General features: G+C 50.4%; 2 protein-coding genes across 4 annotated transcripts in view; both read left to right on the forward strand.

Annotated features, from left to right (window-relative positions):
- Nucleotides 1-148: 148 nt before the first annotated feature.
- NAIF1 (nuclear apoptosis inducing factor 1) lies at nucleotides 149-4,401 on the forward strand. Of its 3 annotated transcripts, none has more exons than XM_057374641.1 (3): nucleotides 149-998; nucleotides 1,839-2,288; nucleotides 2,866-4,400. In XM_057374641.1, exons 1-3 carry the CDS (start codon nucleotides 488-490, stop codon nucleotides 2,874-2,876), a joined length of 972 nt encoding a protein of 323 aa, XP_057230624.1. In that variant the 5' UTR covers nucleotides 149-487; the 3' UTR covers nucleotides 2,877-4,400. The 3 variants fall into 3 exon arrangements, with proteins under 3 accessions (XP_057230624.1, XP_057230625.1, XP_057230623.1); XM_057374642.1 differs by having other exon boundaries at nucleotides 152-998; nucleotides 2,858-4,400; XM_057374640.1 differs by having other exon boundaries at nucleotides 152-998; nucleotides 1,839-4,401.
- A 6,126-nt stretch (nucleotides 4,402-10,527) lies between these two features.
- EEIG1 (estrogen-induced osteoclastogenesis regulator 1) overlaps nucleotides 10,528-16,284 on the forward strand; it is a 37,818-nt gene continuing 32,061 nt past the window's right edge. Inside the window, exons 1-2 of the mRNA XM_057374584.1 lie at nucleotides 10,528-10,725; nucleotides 12,327-12,958. Of these exons, the coding sequence (XP_057230567.1) occupies nucleotides 12,813-12,958 (146 nt within the window). The 5' untranslated portion in view covers nucleotides 10,528-10,725; nucleotides 12,327-12,812. The remainder of the gene's footprint in view (nucleotides 10,726-12,326; nucleotides 12,959-16,284) is intronic.

The raw sequence follows: 16,284 nt of genomic DNA on the forward strand, positions 1-16,284 counted from the left end.
AGGAGAAGCATCCAATGGGATTAGAGGRGGGCAATCCACGGGCGGGCGCAACCCCTCACCGGCCCCACGCAGGCCCAATGCCCTGAGCCCAGCACGGGGCGGGGCTGCGTGATGGGCAGGGGTATTGACCAATAACAACGCGCCAATGCAGGCGGGAGACGGGAGCATTTCCTGACTGGCAGGCGAGCGGACCAATCAGGCGCGGCAGGAAGAGGGGCCGATTCTGGAAGCCATTACGCCAGTGCCGCAGGGCGGGGGCCGTTGCGCGGAGCTGCAGGGCGGGCGCCGTACGCAATTTGCGTATCGTTGGTGGTGCCAAGGGGGGAGCGGGGGGGGACCGACCCCTCCGGGCCCTGAGGGGCCTCGGGGCCCCCCTGTTGTCCCCGGGGGGCGCCGGGGGTGGGGGGGCCCTGCCGCCCCTCGGCCCTGCCCMGCGCCCCACAGGCCCCCCAGGTGTGACCCCCGTGCCCCGTCCCTGGTGCCCCCCATGGCCATGGCTTCGCCGCCGGCGCCCCCAGCCAAGAAGCGGAAGATGAACTTCTCGGAGCGGGAGGTGGAGATCATCGTGGAGGAGCTGGAGCGGGGAAAGCACCTCCTCGTCAACCACTTCAACGCGGGCGTGCCGCTGGCCGCCAAGGCCGCCGCCTGGCACGACATCCTGCGCCGCGTCAACGCCGTCGCCACCTGCCACCGAGAGCTGCCCGAGGTCAAGAAGAAGTGGTCCGACCTCAAGACCGAGGTGCGGCGCAAAGTGGCCCAAGTGCGGGCTGCTATGGAAGGGGGAGGCGAGAGCCAGAACGGCGGCGGCAACGGGCCCGAGGGCGAGGACCCGGCGGGCGCCGCGGCCGCYCCGGTGATCCTCACACCCATGCAGCAGCGCATCTGCAACCTGCTGGGAGAGGCCACCATCATCAGCCTGCCGAGCGGGGACTGCGGCGCGGGTGACGGGAGCGAGATCCCCATCACCGCGTCGGCCACCACGGTCACCCTGACCCAGAGTGAGTGCTGCACCCGCTGGAACACTCTGGGCTGGACAGGAGGGTCACACACAGGCCCTGACACCTCCCTGCGAGGAGACCCAGAGCCTTGTGTGGGGAAAGAATCACAGAATGGTTTGGGTTGGAAAAGACCTTAAAGATCATCTCGTTCCARCCCCCTGCCATGGGTAGAGACACCTTCCACTAGGCCAGGTTGCTGCATCCAGCCTGGCCTTAAACACTTCCAGGGATGGCGTGCCCACAAGTTCTTTGGGCAGAGAGAAGCCCCAACAAAAAGAAATCYCCGCATCTCTGTAATGAAATGCTATTCCCAGTCTGCCCTTGTGCTGTAGGGGAGTGGCCACAAGACTAGCACATTGAAAGTCAGCTTTGAGAGCTGGACTTGGCCTTAAGAACAAGGGAATCGAGGATCCTTTGTACTTTGGGAGATTCTTCATTCCGTCTTTGGGAAGAAAAGCAGCAGGGAAAAACATCTCCAGGGCTGATTTCCCAGTGTGCGGTGTCCCAAAGAGCAGCTCTTCTGCCAACAGGGGCCATTCTGGGTCTTGTCTTAGCTGTTTTGCCAGTCAATGCTGCTTGGAAAGATTGTTCTAAACTGGAGGTTGAGAAATTATATTGTCGAGACAGATAAGGCATTCCCTATTCCTTTGGAYTGTACAGCCCAGAAGGAAGCTCGACTGAGGGTGGAGTAGACTTAAATAGGTCATTTTGTGCTTTGCTGGCCATTGTATGTTATCTCACTGAACAGGCCATATTCCTGTGATACTCACTGAATAGTCCTGTAGATAAAAATCGTGTATCACAGCTACTCCTGACCYCCTTTCTGTCCTTTGTTCTCAGTTCCTGCAGAGACAACCTACCACAGTCTGGAGGACGGGGTTGTGGAGTACTGCACCACAGAAGCCCCCACCACCGTCACRGCCGAGGCGCCCTTGGAGATGATGGCCCATCAACACGAGGTGTCTGCCAAGCCCCAGGAGCTGAAAAGCCGCATTGCCCTGAACTCAGCCAAGCTCCTGCAGGAGCAGCGAGTGACCAACCTGCACGTGAAGGAGATTGCCCAGCACCTGGAGCAGCAGAATGACTTGCTGCAGATGATCCGGCGCTCGCAGGAGGTGCAGGCGTGCGCCCAGGAGAGGCAGGCACAGGCCATGGAGGGGACGCAGGCAGCGCTCAGTGCCCTCATCCAGGTCCTCCGCCCCATGATTAAGGACTTCCGTCGATTTTTGCAGAGCAATACACCCAGTCCATCGGTCACCGCTGACCCCAGCCAGACGGGGCAGCAAGATGGTATGATCCAGTGAAAGAAACAGTGATGGGAGGGGAGCTTTAGATTGATGTTAGGAAAAATTTCTCCACTGAAAGGGTTGTCAAGCCCTGGCACAGACTGCCCAGGGCACTGGTGGAGCCACCATCCCTGGAGGGATTTAAGAAATAGGTTAATGTGGCACTTGGGGACATGGGTTAACAGTGGATGTGGCAGTGCTGGGGACATGGTTGGACTTGATGATGTTAAAAATCTTTTCCAACCTAAACAATTCTATAATTCAATGGGACATCTGCCATACTAAAAGCCTGCCCGTGCTGGTAGAGGACAGTGGGAGTGAAGGGTGGTGGCTTTCCTCAGTGTGAATGGCTCCCTTGGAGTCTGGCTGAGCCTAAACAGCTTTCTCTGCTAATCTTATGCTAATCTGCCTTTTCAGACTCTCATACAGAGCCATAGCAGGATGTGTAATAAACCAGCAACTTAACGTGGGTTGCTTTAGTTCCTTAAATAATAGAAWTTTTTTTTAAGTTACATTTTAATTTCTTTTTGTAAAGATCTCTCCTAAGTATGACACCTCTCTCTTTCTCTCGAGATCTATAGCCTTTAACTGACTTCTAACAAGAAGTTTTGTTGGGATATCACAGTGCTGCAGCTGCCAAGGGACAGTGATCATGGACCATAGGGCACACAGTGAATGCATTTCTGGCTCTTGCTGAAAGCATTTACTGGAAACGTGGTACTGTGGATGTGGTAGAACCTTCCCTCTGCACTGAGAGCTATGGACTATGCTCCTGCAGTGTGACATCCAGCCTGTGCAGACCASCACCCAGCCTTTGTGCAGTTTAAAGCCCACCCACCTTCTCTGAGGMTCCCAGTGGGATTGAAACAGTGCATTCACCTCATGTTTTATCTGCGTGCAGTCGTGAAATTTCTCTATCAACTTTGCAGATGTGATGMAAGTTTCCTGTCTTGGGTACCAGAAACTCTCCTGGGATACATGTTGGAGCAATGTCTTTGTCACAGCATAAATACCCAAGGGCCTGGATAAATTTTCACTCARGTGGATGGAATGGTGAAACTCCATGTCAGCCTCATCTGCATAGTTTGCCACCTCCAGAATACCTTGATCTGTGAAAGTGGACCTAGACTAATGTCCTGGACTAAGCTGCAACCATKCAGGAATTCCCAACGTTTASGAGTCTGTCAGCCACTGATTTAAATGAGTAAATTTTGGGGCATTACTTGGTTCTGCTGCTGCTGGTGTTTGTTTTGTACTCTTTGGGGGAAGTGAGTCCAGCCATTGCATGTTTGTCTGCTGGCTGGTCTCATCCTGAGAAACAGAGCCAAGGTTCTCCTCACTGTCCTATACTGTTATACAGGGTAAAACAACATCACATTTTCTCTTTGAGGCATTCAGGCTCTGGGGCTTGGTCCTTAACGAGAAAGCTTAATTGCACAGGATGGTCAACGTGTTTCTCACAGACTTGCAGTAACTTCACAAACTTTTAGATTAAAGGTCCATTTGTACATGCATGGAAGTAAACTTAGGGAAAGAAAAAAAGGAAGTGTAACTCTTCTCCTTCTACCTTACAAAGTGGCTTACATTTAACAGGCTTGTTGCTTGCCAGGTATTACTTTTGAAATTGAACTTTTCCAGAGCTGGTATTTACTTGCTGTTAAGTCTCCTTTAGGGCTGACGAGGGAGTGAATTTGCACAATCAAATGAAACCTTCACACAGCCTTTAATGGGGAGATGCTGATGGGGGACCCCTGGTTAGAGCAGTAGAGGTCACTGCTGTCTGTCCCTGGCCTTTACTSATCTCCTCTCATCTTCAGATCTGATGGAGGAGAAAAGGACAACACAGTAAGAAGGGTTTGGTCTCTGGAAGACTCCCAACCCCTTGGGATTGACACCTCCAAGCTGAGTCAGGGTGGACCCTGCCTTGTCTGGCATCTCACCACATGAGTAGCACTTGCCTGACTCTTCCTCTTAGACTTTGTGGAATCAAATCAATTGCTGAATTGAAATTTATTTTTAAAGTGAGAACTATGTCATGTGTTGGTTTACCTCATTTGTGTAATGATCTCTCCTTTACAAAAACRAATTTTAATAAAAAATACATTTTGGTAAACAGGCTGTTTCCATTCATTGGTGTTTGCTGAAGCAGAAGTGAAAATTAATTCATGACAACAACTTTGCCACGCAATCCTCACTCTGAAGGGACCAAGGAGAGCTGTGAACAACCACAAGTCACAGTAGCTTTTCCTCTTGGTTGTGAACCTTGTGGCCTTGTATTTACATAATTACTGTCTTTTTCAAATAATTGCTTTTCCAGTCTTACCTTGGAGCACGAGTTATTTCACAGTGTCTGACAGATTACTGAAGTACAGTAATCTCCCAGCTGCTCAGAAGATGCCACAATAGCCTAAAATAATGGTAGAAATACCAGCCTTTGGCTTTAAATTGCAGTGTGCATTTTTTTAGTGACTAAGCACTTAGGCTGTGTTACTTTTCTAGAGGAGTAAACATGTTGGCATTGGAAACACCCATCTCTCTTGTCTTTTCAGTATAAATGCAGAGCTTAGTCAAACCAGCAGCATTCAAGCATGTGTTCTGTGTACACATTTTTGTCTCATTAAAAAGATGTGGCAACGTTTTAAATATAGGGGTTTGGYTGTTRCTCATGAAGAGGTCATCAAACTTGGGGAGGGACAGAGAAAAGAGTCCCTTTAAAGTTAAAACCAGGAGGAATAGGTGAACAGGACACTGACAGTGCAAACAAATACACAGGACATTCAACTGAACAGGTAACTGATACCCRAACAGAACAAAAGCTAAGGACTAACATTTATAGATGTTTATTTGTTCTCCTGTACTGTTCTTTTTGTACCTGGGGATGTRTATTCAACATCCAGACTGGGAAGGAGCCATGCAGGGATGTTCTGCCACAGGGTGCCTCGGAGATGAGGGCGAGCAGCATCTTCCTGCCTGCTGGGGAAAGGGAAATTTCATGGGGTCTCTCAGTGGTGAGAAAATAATATTTGTGGCCACAGAGGCAGCACCAAGCCGCCAGGAGCACCACTGCTCCCTCCGGAGCAAAGCTCTGCTTGCCGTGTGTGCGGCTGCGGCGCGGCTTTCCAGGAGATGGCACTGCGCACCGGGATCCCGAGCTGTGGCACCGCACCGTCCTCTACACCTTGTGGGATCCTGTGTGCTGCCTTCACTGGCGAATGTTTTCAGGGCTGAGAGCCTGGAGAGGAAAAAATTYAACGGGCAGAACGCAGCAATGAGGAACACGGATATCCCTGGAAAAGTCAGGATGCCTGGGGACTCAGACCAGGTCCCTCAGCTTCCTGCAGACATGCCAGAGGACACTGGGATGTCTGTCTTTGGGATGAGTTCACTGCAGAACCGAATAAGCAAGCACTAGATTAAAAAAAAAAATCAAATCCATTAATATGAGCAAAGGAACAAGTTTTAAGGTTTTTTAGAAGGCCACACTTACATCAATATCCCACAAGTACAGTGTGCTGCCATCACCACATCACAATTCTGGGAGCAGATCCTCACCAAGGGGGCAGAGTGATATCACCTGCACACTCACTCAAATCCTTTATTTCAAAGTTTGTCAAGCCTGTTTTGTTAAAGTATCCCTCTGGGGATCTTTGGTGGATTTTTTTCCTGTTGTCATGTGAGAGGTTGCTGCCAGCAGGTACTGTCACCATAAGTGTGGTCAGCTAGGTGTGAAAATTTAAGATTCTTTGTCTTGYTTGAAAGCTCCTGATAAGAAGCTTCATGGGACTGAGGAGCACAGCTTCCAGGCCATGTATTGAATACAACAATGAGGCTGATATCACCGTAAATGGGGCTCATGAGCCCTTGGGTGCCAGGTGTGCAAGTGAGACAGAATCCCAGCGCCAGCAGGGACAGTTTCTGTCACCTCAGCCACCTGGGATCCCAAATTAGAGGTTGCTGTGTCAAGGGGGAACCGCAGACTGACTTACAGTTCCTTTTATTGCATTTGAGGGAGCAATGSCATTTGTGGGGTTGCAGCCAGTGGGACAGACCACGGCCACAASCAGCAAGTCTCTTGTCCAGCTTGAAGAGATGGATAGGTGGGATACAGACACATGATAAGGCTTAATAAACATAACAGGCCTCGAGGAAAAGCAGGTTCCAGTCTGCAGATTTTGAAAGGTGCAAACCACATCCAGTTCCACCCAGAGACCTCACCGAATGAAACGGAGAGTCTTGCTGCACATTCCCAGGACACACTGAAGTAGACGTGGAAAACAGTAAACAAAAAAAAGCCAGGCAGCTGGATTTTCAGGTCTAGCCACATGTTTGGGCGAAGGAATCCACCGACTCCAGATTCCTGTGCTCCCTTTGTTGATAACAGGATTCCCAGTCCTGGCAGGCCAGAAACCCACCATGCAGATGTGTTCTTTGCACATCCAACAGGAAACCCAGCCTGGCACAGAAAGTGAAATAGTTCCTGGCCTTTTTGATTATGAGTTAAATATGGAACTAGTAAAAAAAAAAAACCAAAAAAACAAGCAGATCAAAGTGCAGCTCACAGCCTGTTATTAAGCTCAGAAGACATGAGYTTGGAATAACTCCACACCATGGGATAATCCTATGCAATGGGGATAGGACAGGTACCCATTCCCATCACAGGGTTTCCAGCTGCCTGCATGCTAGAGATGGGTCTTACACTGCTGTGGTGTCTGCACCCTGTGCCCCATTTGGGGAACTCCCCAGCCTGCATCTGCCCCCAGCCCTGGGGAAGGCATTCACCCACAGCAGCTCCCACMCACAGCTCCTTGGAGCAGGGCATTRCATCCTACCCACAGCTCCAAGAATGCATTTACAGCATAAAATATCGTGTGATAATCTCTTCTTTTTGGATGACGAGGCTGAAAGCTCATTAAGGCCATTACAGCAGAGGCGACAGGTGTAACAGAGGAGAGCCATTACTGTGTTTATGMTGTTACAGCAATGTTTGTAATTTGCTTTTAAAACTTCAATCATTTGGCTGCCAGGACAAATGAATTAGTGTGATGATGCCTTCCAGAGGAAGATGCTGATGATGTAGTTTGCAGGGCTCGTGCATCTGGGATTCCCCTGGGATAAGAGATAGGATTTGATGGCGCACCAAATGCATTACAGGATCTACCTCACTTCACCTCACTGAGCTTTGTCCCTTCTGCATAAATGCCTTGTTTCTCCACTGCTGCTTTATCTCTGTCCTCAAAGTGGGGAGGAGGCAAGACAAGCCATCTCTGTTGATTCTCACTCACAGAACGCAGCAGTCCCAGCCCTGGCCGACTGGGCACACCCCTCCAGGAGAGCAGAGGTGAGGCCCAGACTTCAGTGCAGAGCCCAGACTGATAAAAATATCCCAGACTGATAAGACGATGCCCTGAGCCAGCAAAAGTTGAGGAAGTGGTGGCGGCACTGGGGAGCGGCCTCGGGAAAGGCTGAGGTCAGGAAGAGCACAGGACGGGGACATGGCTGAGGTTCATGGAGCAGAGGTGACGTGGGCACAGGCACAGAGGAGAAATCCACAGGGCAAGAGTCTAGGGTGAGCAGAATACATGTGTATCAAAACATCTTGGTCACACACACATGGCCACATGATCAATGSGTTGGACATGGAGTGGAAAATAATATAAAGCCAGAGGGATGGTGGATGGATGAAGACACCCTACACCCACATCCCCTCTGTGGGAAGCTCAGATTAATCCATTCCCTCTGTAAACAGGAGCACTGTCCCTTTAAAACATGTGAATTTCTCCAGAAACAATTATGCAGCATRAACACAGCAAAATCAACAGGGTGAATTTCGAACTAATAAAGATTTAATCTCTCAGTCATGAGACTGCGTTTGTTAGGAAAACACACATACCCCTGAGAATGCAGCTACGGTTGCTATACTACACACTGCTCAGCAGCTCGCTGGGCATTTTTCCAAACCCGTTTATTTTTAACATCAGTCACATTATTCAATTAATTATAAAAACACTGAGGTTTTCAAGAGATGTTTCTGATAAAACTGCAAAGTAAATATGCGTGAGAACAGCAAGGATCAAAGTTTCTGTAAACTTTAGCATTTGGGGCTGTTGCTATAAACAAGAGAAGTCCTCGAGGAGGTTATTTATCAAAATGAATCAYAGCAGATAACACACAGTCTCCTCCCACACCACACACAGGGATCGTTTGTCCTTTACATAGGGATGGAAGCAGAGCATCCACATGTCTGTCAGCAGTGTGCTGGGGCATGAGAGGTGTGAGAACTGRGCTGGATTCTTCAGATGCCTCCGGTATTTCAGCAGCACAGCTTGGTAAATACCATACTTTTAGCGGGCTCAGCTCTTTTGCAATAAGGTGGAAACAGAAATCAAAAAATACCAGCCCATCTCCAGCAATGCCTCAAAGCCTTGAAAACACCAGATAGGAATTGATGGAAGGATTCAAGTCTTGCCTGTACCAGCAGCCTCCACAAGCCCYGCTGTTCCCTGGTAACTCCTGGTATGTCCTGTGATGGTTTCATTGTACCAATATAAAATGTTTTCCCAATCCAAAGTCTGTTTAAACTTAACCCAGTAAGCAAAAATCATAACAATGGATTTGGCTTAATCCAATTTTTTACTTTATCCAAGGACGTTGCTGTGTACTTTTTCTAGCAGACTTTCTATTTTCAAGGCTCACATTGTGATGGTATTTGATAGCTCTGATATTGTTTGCATAGATGACAAAGATTGCARGCAAGGAGTGTGGGCATCAAAGCGTGGCAGAGAGCAAGGACTCCAGACTTTCATCCAAGCTTTGCATATCAGCCTTGGGAACAGTCCCTCCCATGTAAGCCTTGACTTCTCAGCCACAGAGGCTCTTGGGCAAATCCCTAAATTTAAAAATTAGGCAAATCACATTGATGATTGTAGACTCCTTCAGGACAAGGAGAGACATTTTGTTCTGCTTGCCCTTAAACGGTGGAATCCTGCCTAACCAGGGATCCCAGCCRCAGCGTGGGACACGGCAGCAGCACATAATAACAGGGAGCCATTTTGATGAAGAGATGCGCCCAACTGGTTGCCACATCTCACACRTCGAGGACGAGATTTCAGCTCCCAGCCCTGCCTCATGCTGCCCCCAGGGCTTTGTGGTGCCAGGGCCTCCCTCCTGCTCCCAGCCAGCCCAGGCACTGCTGGCCAGCCTGACCCACGGCCACTCTGTGGTACCCTGAGGGGACAGGGTGGCCACACCGCTGAGCGACTGGAGRAGCTGTGTGCCTGCAGCCCAAGGGACACACTGAGGAGAGGGATGTCACCAGGAGCTGCTTGGGCACTGGGATGAGCCCGTGGAAGGGTTCCTGGCTGTCAGGAGGATGCAGAGACCACATCTGTCACAGAATCACAGAATGGGTCAGGTTGGAAGGRTCCACAGTGGGTCATCTGGTCCCATCTTCCTGCTCAAGCAGGGTCATCCCAGAGCACATGGTACAGGACTGTGTCCAGACGGTTCTGGAATAYCACCAGTGAGGGAGACTCCACAACCYCTCTGRGCCAGTGAGCAATCACTGCACAGGAAAGAAATTCTTCCTCATCTTCAGGTAAAACTTCCYGGGCTTTGCTTTCTGCCTATGGCCTGTTGTCCTTGTGGTTGGCACCACTGAGCTGAGCCTGGCTTCATCCTCTTGGCAGCCCACTTTAGGTATTTTTACACATCAATGAGGTGCCCTCTCWAWCATCTCTTCTCGAGACAAAACAGGYSTATCTTCCTCAGCCTTTCCTCATAACAGAGATGTTCCAATACCCCAGTCATCCTCGTTGCCGCACCCACTCCAGGAGTTCCATGTCTCATGTCAGAGCTGCCTCTGCCATCACCTCAGCCCAGGCAGGGACACCCCAGCCGCAGGTTCCTGTCATCCCCTCAGCTCTAGTGCCAGCTGGGGACTGCTCAGCCTCCRGCGGGGCTCCCAGACATGCTGTGAGGCAGAAAGCCCGCCGATGTCGCCCGCRCTCCTACTGAGGGGACAGYGGAGACCCCGCTTCCCGCCCACCCCTCAGACGGGGGCGGGGCTTGTCCAAACCGACAGCCCTCTCCRCCAATCCCCGCGCTCCTTTCCCCGCCCCGTGTTGGAATAACCAATCACAGATTTGCTGCGCTCAGCCCGCCTCCTTGCCGCTGTCCAATCGGGGAGCGCCGCTCGCGTTCTCGTGTCTCGGGGAGGAGGGCGGGGATTACGTGCTGTCGGCATTCCCGAAGCGCGGCSGTGCCGCTCTCCCCGCGCGTTGGCTGCGCACTGCCTGCGCTGTCGGCGTAGCGGCCGCAGTTGGCGTAGCGCGGGCAGAGGCGGCCGTGTCGGGGAGCGGCGGCCGCCGTGCGAGGAGCGGGCTGGAGGAGCGGGCAGGGCCGGGCAGGCACCGGGCCGGGACCGCGCCAGGACCGCGCCACAGGTCAGTGGAGAGCGCCGGGAAGCAGGCTKAGGCTTCCCATACGCAGCTGGTGATGTGGGGCCGGGAGAGGAGTAAGTCCGGGCTACAGCTCGGTGCACGGGCTGGGAGGGGGCTGAATCCGGCAGCAGCTCGGTGCACGGACTGTGGGGCTGGAGCTGGGCTGCGGCCCGGGCACGGCCCGGTGCTTGGCCCCTGGGGCTGGGCTGCAAGGCGCTCGGGGGTTCAGAGGGCCAGGAGGTGGGCTAAGACCTGGGCACAGCTGAATGCACCGCTCAGACAGAGAGCTGGGACCTGGGCATAGCTCAGTGCACGGCTCAGACCGAGAGCTGGGACCTGGGCACAGCTCAGTGCACCGCTCAGACAGTGAGCTGGGACCTGGGCACAGCTCAGTGCACGGCTCAGACCGAGAGCTGGGACCTGGGCACAGCTGAATGCACCGCTCAGACCGAGAGCTGGGAGCTGGGCACAGCTCAGTGCACGGCTCAGACCGAGAGCTGGGACCTGGGCACAGCTGAATGCACCGCTCAGACCGAGAGCTGGGAGCTGGGCACAGCTCAGTGCACGGTTCAGACCGAGAGCTGGGACCTGGGCACAGCTCAGTGCACGGCTCAGACAGTGAGCTGGGTCCTGGATACCGCTCAGTGCATGATCCCGGAGTGCCAGGGACATGACCTCACAACAGCCGGGGCTGAGAGCTGGCAGCAGCTCGGCGCAGGTACACTGCTCTTGGAGCGGGCTGGTGGTGTGGAGCATTGACCTATCTCCCCCCGACTTTGCTCCAAGGTGCCCACAGGACAGCAGAGCCTTTGTGGAGGTGYCCGGGTCCCGGCACAGTGGGCAGAGCCAGCTGGGTTTACCCACAGCCACCGGGCGGGAGAGGGTCTTTAATCACCCATCCACCCACCCACGCAGGCAGCTCGTAGAATCAGTGAGGATTGTTTACTGCCCGGTGTTCATAACCTTGTGCCTTTGAGACGTTAATCAGCTCCCGCCTCGCTTGTTTCGGTGCTGTGTAAATGTGTAACGAAATTGCCGTCTCCAGCCCCAAATSTGAGCTGTGCAGGGCACAGCTCGGTGCAGACCCCGTGCCGGGGGGAAGGCAGCATTCCCGGTGGGCCTGGCGATTGGACAGCCAGATGACCTGATTCGGTTGTTATGCTGTGTAATCTGGAGCAGGCTGCTTGTTTTTTTCCCTCTCTGCTGCTTTCTCCATTTATAAGATACAGGTGCTAACACTTGGGGCTGGTTGGAAATTCAGGAAAGAAACAGATTTTTTATTTCTTGAGACGGYTTTTCCTTCCTCTTGCTAGACTACATGTTAGACTGATCTTGCTCGGTAAACTGTTTCTGATGATGGSTGAAAATAGAGCAGATTTTTATTAGCTGCTTTGCAAAACAGAAATTACAATGGGGATGAAAACAGTGAAGCTTGCCCTAGGCAAAAAGGGGAAAGAGGATGTTGGGGCTGGGCTAATTGGGGCCATACCTCTTTAGAMTGGAATGAGTCTGGACTGAATATTACCCATCCAAACAGGTTTTAGAGAAGGAGGAGGAGGAGTCCAATACTGGCTGGAACTAATTTACTCATTTCCCTCCCAAAGGCTGACCCAAAGACCTGTAACAAGGAGTTGCACAAGASATAGAGAYTGGAAGCTCTCTGAATGCACTGCCYGMAGACTTAAGGCTTCTCTGGGGACTCAAGATGACTTCYCACAAGAGATGCTTTCAGAAGGGGTTGTGCTGAAGACAGAACACCACAGCCTCTAACTGGGACAGCTCCTGCTGGTCTGGAGCTGMGACCCAACTTCCTTCCCTCCCTTTTCCCCTGGAGATGTTGCAGAGATTTAATCTGACCTCTTCCTGCTCACCTGAAGCCTGCCGTGGCGATGATCCCACAGCCAGATCCGACCACCAAAGAGAAGAGAATCGTGCGTTTGAAGCTGGGCCRTCGTTGTAACTGAACTGGAATTTACTCCCTGCTTGTGCTCCCGGAACCAGTGCCCTTCCTCTGCTTGTCTGTGTGTGCTGTGAGCCGCTTCTCCCTGATCTTGTTCRGAATTCCTGAGCTTTCCACACTGAATTTGCCCATGGCTTTCCTGATGAAGAAAAAGAAATTCAAATTTCAGACAAGTTTCACTCTAGAAGAGCTGACTGCCGTCCCCTTTGTGAATGGGGTTCTGTTCTGCAAAATCAGGCTGCTAGATGGAGGAGACTTYGCTAGTTTATCTACCAGGTAAGACCCTGCCTGCAGACTTRYTGCCTGGCTCTGCTTCTTTCCCTGSTTATTCTTCCCTTGAGTGGTTTAGCATATGGCCACCACTTGCTTACCCCTTGATGGGATTTTAATAGTTCTGTTGTAGAGCCCCACATGCCATATCATTCTCTGGAGCAGGGGAAGTACATAGCTGGAGAGCTCTGAACCTGGGTGGTGTTGGCTGATCCGAGCTGGATTTAATTTTTCAGAGATGAGGGGAGGGAGTGGGAGGTCACTCCCCTGAAAGGGGATTAAATCTTCTCTCTTTCCCCCTCTCCTTGCTCGGGTTCTCACACACTGTTTGAAACTATGTGCTGTATTGCCTTCATGCCTTACTTGAAACTCAACTCTGTAGAAAACTGTATCTAAGCAAATCAATCCTTCCTGACTTTGCTCTCCCCCTTTGATACTGAATTTCTCTTTTTGGTAAGGGTGGAAGTAGCTTGTTTTGCATTGCAAATTGCTGTGCGAGGGAAAACTGCTGCCTGGAGTCAAAGGTGTCAGTGTTAAAGACCCRTTTATCTCCGTGAACTGATGCCATTGCTTTTCCCACTTCAGAGCAGCAGTGTTTTCTATGTCATGTTGGGATGGTTCTGCTACAGGTTTTGTAAGGTTCTCTCATCTAGTATTGGCATTTCTCTGACTCCTTCAGGCAGGRCTGTCCCCACTCTGGTTACTAATTGCTAATAAAAACTTGCTTTGTTTCCAACTATGCACACAGATTATCACCAACAGTATGCAAACACGAATTCCAYAACAGCCCAGACTTGCTTTCTGCCTCAAGATGTGAAGGAAGCCTTCAGTGGCTTTCAAAACTTGTTTTTTTGCTTTCCTGAGTGACTGCTCAGTTTTAAAGGTACAGGATGAGTTTGTGCTAGCTGTTAAGTGCTTTATCCTAGGGCTAAAGCCTGGTTGGGTCCTGTTTCCCTCTTTGTGGTGCTGTGTGCTGAGCTTTCTCATTTTGGAGAGACGATTTTATTGGGCAAGCTTAAAACATTTCTGTCTTGCAAACAGCTTGGGGTTTTTTTTTTTTTCTAGAGGCACGATGCAACCTCATCTGAAGACTGTAAAAGCCGTGGGTGTGGAACACCCCCAAAAATGGACTTTGAAATAATTTCTCTTTTGAAGAAAATCTATCAAAAGAGCTTTTCCTCACAGTGTTCTCCCCTGAGGCTAGATCCTTGGGTTTGGTRGAAGCAGCTTATCTAAGGAATTCAAACAGTGTGTGAACTTGGAAAGAAATTAACCCTTCTGCTTCCTAGAATCATAATAGAATAAGTGGCACTGGAGGGTATCTCTGGAAAAGYCTGTGCAGAGAAATGTCCATCTCCCTCTCCTTGTTTTCTCTGAAAGGGGGTTCTAGGAGCCTTCCCTGGATTTGCTGGTGCTGCCAGCCGTGTGGATTGTTTTCTGAGCTGGCTGGGGTTCAGCAGTTCGCTCAGCRTTGCAGATGTGTTCCAGCAGCCAAATCAACTGTAATTCAAACCAAACACATACACAGCTCTCAAAACGAGCAAAGGGGAAGTGGGCTGGGGGGTTTGCCGCCTTTCCCCCAACCTGTCTGTGCTCTAACTGAAAGCACATGGAGACCTGTTCCTGCTTGAAAAGTTATGRGTCTCAGTGGTATCGAGTCATTTGACCTTTTCCAAATATTTTTCCCTGTTGCAGTTAGAGAAACTTCAGGAGGGTTGGATTTCCAAGAGTTACCTTGTGGAGAGGCTCCCAGGTCATGCCTCGGCTTTGCTCTGTGCTCCTCTCTTCATTTCCATCACCTTTTTGATACTCACTGGGAAAGATKAAAGGGAAGGAGATATGTATATGTGTTGTGTTAGAAATCTGTATGTTATTTAGAGTCTGTGATTGTTTTTCTGAAATCAACCACTTCCAGAACTGMTCGGGTTTCAGGTTGTAATGCCTGGCAGGTCAACTCTTGTGAGTTGCTTGTATACAAAATCTGGTGTTTGCAATCGATTTGGGCTTCTGTGATCTGGGGTATTTGGAGAWCTGTGGCTGTGATTGAGCTGAGATGTAGCTGTTCATGACCATGARTTTTCAGAGAACTGATCTGAACAAGGTGTCCCATGTCACCTGGAGTCTGTAAACTGAGGTTAGAAGTAGGTTTAGGAACTCTTCACAGGAAACACTAAATCAGTTTTTGTAGTTCTAGTGTAGAAAGAGGAGTGTTGTATAAGAACCTCCAGAGACAAATTTTTCAGGTTATTTACAATAAGTGCACTTGACACTTCATGCATGTCTGTGGCAGGAGGTGGGAATATGATATACCCAATGAGTTGCCAGGTGGCACCAGGCTCATTTGACCTCTGGGCAAGGCAGAAGCAGCAGCCTGTACTGCTGGCTAATGTCAGCCAGTCCTGGTCCCAAGTCCACCTCAACCTGTGTTACACACAGCTGCTGCTCTGGGTCTGGTGGGACACAGGCTGGGCTGGACCCCCTTCYCAGGCTGCTCACACTGCTGGCTGGAGGGGAACCTGTCTGAAATGCATTAGGACTAAATGCTCTTAGGAATTTGAGGCTGTCTGGAAAARGTTCAGGTCCTGTCAGCACATTCAGCTTTGGGAATCTGTCTCTCATGGGTTTTCTGGTTTTGTTTTGGTTTTTTTTTAAATTATTTTCTTGCAGGCAGGTATTCTATTTCCCCACTTCCTGTGCTCAGGCCTTGCATTAAACTATTTAATGACTAAAGTTTCATCTATAAATATCTTTTTGCTTGTCTTTTCCTCTCCCTTTGTAAAGTTTCCTTAGGCTATGGTCAGGCTTCTGAGGATAAAACTTGCCCATTTCRCTTTACGGTGCTCTGTGTTAAAAGCATCTATTGTCTGTGGGTTTATCACCTTGCTGTTGGATTACAGAAATTGGGCATGTGAAAAGGCATCTGAGCCAGGTGTAGGCCAGGCASGTGCTATATTTCCCCACAGAGAAGTACCAATGTATTCGTTGAATATTATTAATCCAGATACCTAAATAGCACAACCGCCAGTGAATTCAGTTGCCTCCCAAGTATCTTTAAAAATAGCAGGCACAGAGCAGTTGGGATGTATTCATGGCAACCGTTTTTGTGGAGCAGATGGGCGGCTGCATTTTGTACCAGTTTGGAGCTTTCTGGGGGGTTGTGCAGCTTTGTTCCTAGAGAGATGATACAGTGAGTTAATCTGGGAAGTGTCCCATCCACGGATCAGGGCAGGCAGGAGCCTGAATGTCCAAATGAGTGCCTAAAACCACAGGCTGAAGTAGTAAGTGCATGTACATCTTTGGGTATCCCAGAAGAGGAAGACTCAATTAAATTC

The sequence above is a fragment of the Malurus melanocephalus genome, unplaced genomic scaffold, assembly GCF_030028575.1.
Source record: "Malurus melanocephalus ecotype Western Australia unplaced genomic scaffold, MMel_1.1 scaffold_230, whole genome shotgun sequence".
NCBI classification, from domain to species: Eukaryota; Metazoa; Chordata; class Aves; order Passeriformes; family Maluridae; genus Malurus; species Malurus melanocephalus.